The 7,058-nt window shown below is 34.5% G+C and overlaps 1 protein-coding gene across 1 annotated transcript; it reads right to left on the minus strand.

Moving 5' to 3' along the window:
• Positions 1 to 2,685: 2,685 nt before the first annotated feature.
• Positions 2,686 to 3,645, minus strand: LOC101080353 (olfactory receptor 2G6). Its single transcript, XM_006927435.3, has one exon. The coding sequence runs from the start codon at positions 3,643 to 3,645 to the stop codon at positions 2,686 to 2,688; it is 960 nt and encodes a 319-aa protein (XP_006927497.3).
• Between the last annotated feature and the right edge of the window lie 3,413 nt (positions 3,646 to 7,058).

The following is a 7,058-nucleotide window of genomic DNA, read 5'->3' on the forward strand; positions in this document are numbered from 1 at the left end:
AAAAATATTTTAAAAACATAAATAAATAAACTTGTGCAAGTATGCTAAATGCAAGTATTAATTAAAGAAAAAATGTACACCTTCCTATTGTAAGGAAAATATTTAATAAATTGTGGATATTCAATTGTAAGGAAAATATTTAATAAATTGTAGATATTCAATAAGAATTAAAAAGCTCACAATACTATAAATAAAAACAATGGTATGGAATTGTACGTGTAATATGATAGCAAGAGCAATATATGCATATCATCATAGGAAAACTTGGCGTTAAATTAAAAAAAAATAGTAGCTAGATTTTTCCAAATGTGTTTCATTGAGTCCTTTTAGTAAACGTGCTTTCCATGTGCTTGTTGTTCCTCCTATACTATTTCCTGGTTTATTTTTGCAGGATTTGTCTTTTATATCTTGTATAGTATAGTATATTTATCCTCTTTATTTTAATATATCTATACTCTTCTTGTCAACTTTGTTAGCAATTTGTTGTGTATAGTGGTAATTTAATTTTTAATGGAAATTATTATCCAAATACCCTTAAGGATGTTTTAAACTTATCTTTGCCTTTTTGTTAGTATTTCTTTGGAAATTTTGTGTTTCTTTATTTAAATCAAGTTTTCTTTTAAATTTTTTTCTGTTTATTTTATTAAATATAATTTTTTCTGTGTCATGGATTCCAATTTCATTTAAATAGATTTAACATTATAACTCGTGTATTTCTTTCCTATATTATGTTTTTATGGGTATAAAGAAGTAACGCTTCTGTAAATGTGAGTTTCCCTGTATAAATTCTTCTCATCTTGCATACTATAAATGAAAGCTTGTGTTCCTTAACATGTCCCATTATGTTTCCAACTTGTCCTCCAATTAGTGAGTGTGTTATACGTATGTGAAAATTCTGGGAGGCAAATTAAACCAGTCTTTTATTCCTCTTCTTTCTCATAAATTAAAAATGCATTTATGCAGTTGCTATCAAGATGTTTAAGGGGTATAAACTGCACAAGGTATTTTTGGAGAGGTATTACTAATTTTTCAGAATATTTTCCTGATGTTTTTTCTTTCTTATTTTTTGTTCTCAAGGTATTCTTTGGCAGTAAATACAGGTTTAAAATTTCTCTTTAGCTCTTGTAGACTGAAAACAATATTCTGACACAAAGATGAATTTTAAATGAAACTCAATTTTATTTTTTTCTTATAAGTTTAAATATAAATTTTAAAAACAATTAATAAAAGGGGGTGCCTCTGTGACTCAGTTGGTTGAGGGTCTCACTCTTGTTTTCAGCTCAGGTCATGATCCCAGGGTCATGAGATCAAACCTTGTGTCAGGCTCCATGCTGAGTGTGTAGCCTGTTTAAGATTCTGTCCCTCCCTCTAACCCTCTCCCCTGCTCACTCTGTCTGTTTAAAAAAACAAAACAATAAATAATAAAATAAAATAAATAAAATAATAAAATAAAAGTAATAAGTTTAAATCACATGAAAGCCCACACAGATTCTGTATTAATTATACTTTTTTTATTTTTGCTGATGTTTTAGTGCTTATTTTTTCCTTGTGGGTGTCATAATAAAAAATGAAAGTAAAAGTAAGACTGTAGATTAAATCAATTTTTCTATGCCTGCACATTTCTGTTAAAATGCTTGTAATTTACAAATTGATGAATTTCACTCTCTTTGGACAGAAGTATAAAGAATGATACACACTTTCTTTCACTTTCTCTCAATTTCTAAATCCTTTAAAGAGAAGGGGAATAAATATAAATAATACATGAATTGATCAACTTAATATAAGCTTACTCATTTCATTAATAATAAAGTCATAATTTAATTACAAATTAGTCAATGTATTACAATTCTGAATTATTTTTATGTTTTCATAATATAAATAAGCCAATATAATGAAATTTGTCCATTCTCTGGATTAAACTAGTGGAGAAATGGTTGTATATTATATATTACTTTTAAGTTATTTATACATATAATATGTACATGTAACATATATATAAAGTGTTTATATGTACACAATATGTGTGAAAATGTAGAAATAAAGTGTTTTATATATTTTTTAAGTTAATTTATTTATTTATTTTGAGAGAAAGAGAGAGAGAACACAAGCAGAGGAGGGGCAGAGAGGGAGGGACAGAGAATTCCAAGCAGGCTCCACACTGTCACTGCAGAGCCTGATGCATGGCTTGATCTCACGAATCGAGAGATCATTACCTGAGCTGAAATCAAGAGTCAGACTCTTAACTGACTGAGACACCCAGGCACCCCAATTATATTTTATGTTTTATGGGAATATATGTTATGACACAATTAATTTTTCAGAAAGGGTGAGATTAATTATATTTCAAGAAAGCTGAGAAGTGCAGGTAACATTTCAGTTGAGTCTTTAGAAAGAAGTAGAGGTTTACCAGATAAACATGTACTCCAGAGTGAAATAATTTATGCATGAAAGTTGATGGTATGGCTAAAGAAGAGCAAAGATCTTTCTGTAGCTAGAGCATAGGATCTTGGATTTGTGCAAAGGTTTGGGAAGAATAAAACACTACTGTGACTGGACTTATATTAGCTTCTTATAGAATTTTGTTTCTTTTGCTATTTCTCATGGAATTGTTAAAAAAAAAGAAAAGAAAAGAAAAAAACAGCACTTAGAACAAATAATCCATGAGCTAAGTGTAGCAAATTTATGTTATACATACAAGTCATATATTTTCTGAGTAAGACCATTTCTCATTACCAGTGTTCTCCAGGCCCCTTTCACATCTTTGTTTCTCAGAGTATAGATAATGGGGTTTAAGACTGGGGTGACTATGGTGTAGAAAAGAGAGACAAATTTACCCTGTTTTTTTGACCTACTTTTGGCCGGCTGAAGGTACATAAAAATGATGGTGCCATAGAAAATGATGACCACAATCAGGTGGGATGAACAAGTCCCAAAAACCTTCCAGCGCCCTGCTGCTGATTTTATCCTCAGCACAGCTTTTGTTATGAAGCCATAGGAGACTAAGATGAGTGACACTGGGACAACTAGAAAAATCACACTAGCCACAAAGAGTTCTACTTCATTGAAAGTTGTGTCCACACAGGCCAGTTTGATGAGCACAGGAACCTCACAGAAAATGTGGTCCAGTTTGCGATGTCCACAAAGGGGTAGCTGAACAGTAAGGGAGCACTGGATTAAGGAGGTGATCAGTCCACTGAGCCATGCTATGCTGGCTAGGGATGCACAGAGCTGAGGATGCATAATGGTTGTATATTGCAGAGGCTGGCAGACAGCAGCATAACGATCATAAGCCATGACCGCCAGGAGAATACATTCAGAGGAACCCAACCCCATGGCCACATACAGCTGGGCCACGCATCCACCATAGCTCACACTTTTCTCTTTCTTATTCATGGTAACTAGCAACTGTGGGGCAACACTGGTGGTAAAGCAGATGTCCACACAAGACAGATTGCTGAGGAAAAAGTACATTGGCGTGTGGAGTTTGGGGACTAAACAAGATACTAAAATAATGGTAGTGTTCCCCAGAATGTTAAAGATGTACAAAAGCAAAATTATGATGAAAAGGATCCTTTCAAGCCAGGGTTCATCTGCAAATCCCAGGAGAAGAAAACCCTTTTCAGAGCTGTTGCTGCTTTCCTCCATCGTCCTGCAGATGTCAATTTATAGGATTAATATTCTGGAGAAAGAAGATAGTAAGATGAACATTGGTAAACTGTGGTGTTTCTTATATGATTGTCCTCCTTTTACAGCATTCAGCCATATTGTAAAAGCTGATAGCATTTTTCTCAATGTCTATTCTTCGACAGAAAAATGTCTCTTCCTTCTGTTTTCTTGAGCACATTTCACTCTTTCAAATGGAGCAACACCAATTCAAACACTATCACAATGCTCTCTCTTGTTTACATCCATAATCCAAGAGAATGGTATCTGCCCCTCACTCTTGTTCTCACCCAAAGGTCTTTGTAAACTTACGATGTTTATTTGTAAGACTCTATTCTATCAATTTTGGCTTGATCCTCCTAAAAGATTCTGCCATAATTTTTTTTTAATTAAACAATGGCAGATAGTATGAAGGAAGCATCAAGAAAATTAACATTTACCTGTCTTTGGAGAGAATATAGGTTAGTCGATGCTAGTGATGGCACATCTCAGACATAAAAAAGATTTTGAAATGGTATGTCAAAAAGGAACTGCTGAAAAAGATGGTCTTCAGAAGACATATGACAATCAAATTACCATCAACCTGATGGGGGATTCATTGTTTTAAACATTGGAATTATCTTCACACAGAATTTGAACTACTGACATTTTTAACTAAATGACCAGAGAACAGGCGCACGTGGGTGGGTCAGTCAGTTGAGTGTCCAATTCTTGATTTTGGCTCTGGAGATGATTCCAGGGTCATAGAATTGAGCCCTGCTTAAGATTTTGTCTCTCTGTTCTCTTCTTCCTATCTCCTGATCTCTCTCATTCTCTCTCTCTCTCATTCTCATTCTCCCTCTCTCTGTGTCTCTAAAATAAATTTTTTAAATGACCAGACAATAATCTTACATACAGACATTCTTCCATAGATTCTCTTTATTTCCCACCTCCTTCTCTTCTTATCTCCTTTCCAGGTTTTTTTTTTGTTTTTTTTTTTTTTAGTTTATTGATTATTGTTGCTTACTTTTCAAGTACTTAGGGATGAGTTAGAGAAGTAGTCTCCTCTGTAGGCACTTCCAATTAAACAAAAACTTCACATCTTTTCTTATAAAACAAATATTGAATAAGGGAAGATATCAGTGAAGTAAGAGGACCCTGGAGTTGTCCTGTCCCAGGAACACAACTAGATAACTTCCACAACTAAAGGGAGAGAAGAGGCCACATTGAAGAAGGTATGAAGTGTGGAGACATGGTTTAGGGGAGATATGTATCATGGGAGTTGAGGAGGGGAAGGATCCCCGATTGCTAAGGTGAGAGAGAGAGAGAGAGAGAGAGAGAGAGGAAAGCACAAGGACAACATTTTACCAAGGCCATTGGCTAGGAAAACAAGCGGGGATGATTTCCTGAATTTTTGCAACAAGTGGGGCTTAAAGCCTGGAGTTTTAAAAGTCCATGAACTTGTGTAGGATAGAACCAGGAGGGCACTGTGCTGCTCCTGAAAGAAGGGAAGCAAAACACCTGGGGGTAGATAACATGGAAACAGCAATCTAAAGAATGTCTAAGATAAATGGAGGGAGATTTCTTGCTTTTCTCAGAGACTGTTTCTGAAAGGCAACATTCAGGGGGACACCTCTCCAGGAACAATGGAGCTGGCTGGCACCATTTTCTTTCACTGCCCCTCAACATAAACACAGAACCATCTGGGGGAAGCAGTGGATGCACAACTTGCTTATTCCAAGACCAACACGCTTGTGTTCTGACAGGAGTGCTCTTCTCAGTCAAACTTCCCTCAGTCCCAGAACAGTGGACCCCTCCACTAGAAGACCATCACAAAAACCTGCCCATACCACATCTCCTGAACAGAGTTTTTCAGGATCTTGGTTCTAGTGGAAGTAGTGCCAGGTCTCATTTCACAAGACCAGAGTACACCTCGTTAAAACTCACCACTTTCAGGCTAGGGGCCAAACAATGACCACAACAAGCAAGGAGAGCCTTTGCAGATGACTGGCTTGAAGGATAAAGCAGCAAAACTACAAAAGAATAGTGCATGCAGCACACAGTGGAGACACTTCTTGAAACACCAAGCCCTGGACATTACATGAACTCCTCTTCATAAAGCAATTATTTCAGGAGCAAAAGACATACTGTCTTTTCCTTCTTTTCTTTTTTTTAAAATACATTTTTAAAGTTTATTTATATTTATTTTTTAGAAGGAGAGAAAATGCAAGCAGGGGAGAGGCAGAAAGAGAAGGAGAGGAAGAATCCCAAGCAGGGTTTGTTCTGTCAGTGTGGAGCCTGATGTGGGACTAAATCTCAGAAACCATGAGATCATGACCTGAGCCAAAACCAAGAGTTGACTGAGCCACCAGGTGCCCCCATAACTGGCTTTTCTAACACAAAGGAGGCGGAGATTTAAATAAAATGTCAAGATGGAAGAATTCATCCCAAATGAAAGAACAAGGTAAAGCCATGGCCAGAGATCTAACAGGTATAAGTAGCATGACTGCTGGAGAATTTAAGTCAACAATCATAAAGATACTCACTGCACTTGAGAAAAGAATAGAAGGCATCAGGGAGACCCTTACCACAAAGAGAAGAGAGTTAAAAAAATCAATCAGACATGAATAATGCAAAAAAAAAATGAATTTGGAAATATACTTGGTGCAATGAACACAGACTCGAAGAAGATTTAGTGATATAGAAGACAAAATGGAAAATAATTAAGTTGAACAAGAGAAAGAATTGTACAACACAAGAATAGACTTAGGGAAATCAGTTAGTCCATCAAAATAATGAAGTTGAAGAAAAGAGAGAAAGAAGAATTATGGATCACCAGAATCATTCAGAAAAGAAGGAGAGATGAAGAGCTTCCCAGACAAACAAAAACCAAATGTTGACTTTTAATTTTTGATATTTTAATGCTGTTTATAGCCAGCTACCATTTATCATTTTTGTTAAAAATGTTTACTTTGAACACATTACCTTTTAGTATATAATATTTGAAAAATAATATCATATATAAACTTTTAAAATAACATTTATTTGTAGTATCATCATTCAAATATGATCACTGTTAACTGCTGAGTGTACTAGGAGAAAAAAATTGGTAATGCTAAAAGACGTACTTTAATCCCCACATTTTTCATTTGTCATCAGTACTTTAATGAAAATTCCATATTTATTATTTGTAATTGGTATAAATATTAAATTGGTGGTTATCAAATTATATTATCATAATTTCTTAAAATAAATATCAATTTTTCTTTTTTACTTTTTTCAATGTTTCTATAGAAACATTACTATACTGTAGATACTACATACACCAAATCTTGTTTTTGGTTTAAATTTTCCTATGACAACAGATTAAAAATATATAATAAAGAAAAAAATTATCTTAATTTCAAAGACTGCAT

This window comes from Felis catus, chromosome A1 (genome assembly GCF_018350175.1).
Source record: "Felis catus isolate Fca126 chromosome A1, F.catus_Fca126_mat1.0, whole genome shotgun sequence".
NCBI classification, from domain to species: Eukaryota; Metazoa; Chordata; class Mammalia; order Carnivora; family Felidae; genus Felis; species Felis catus.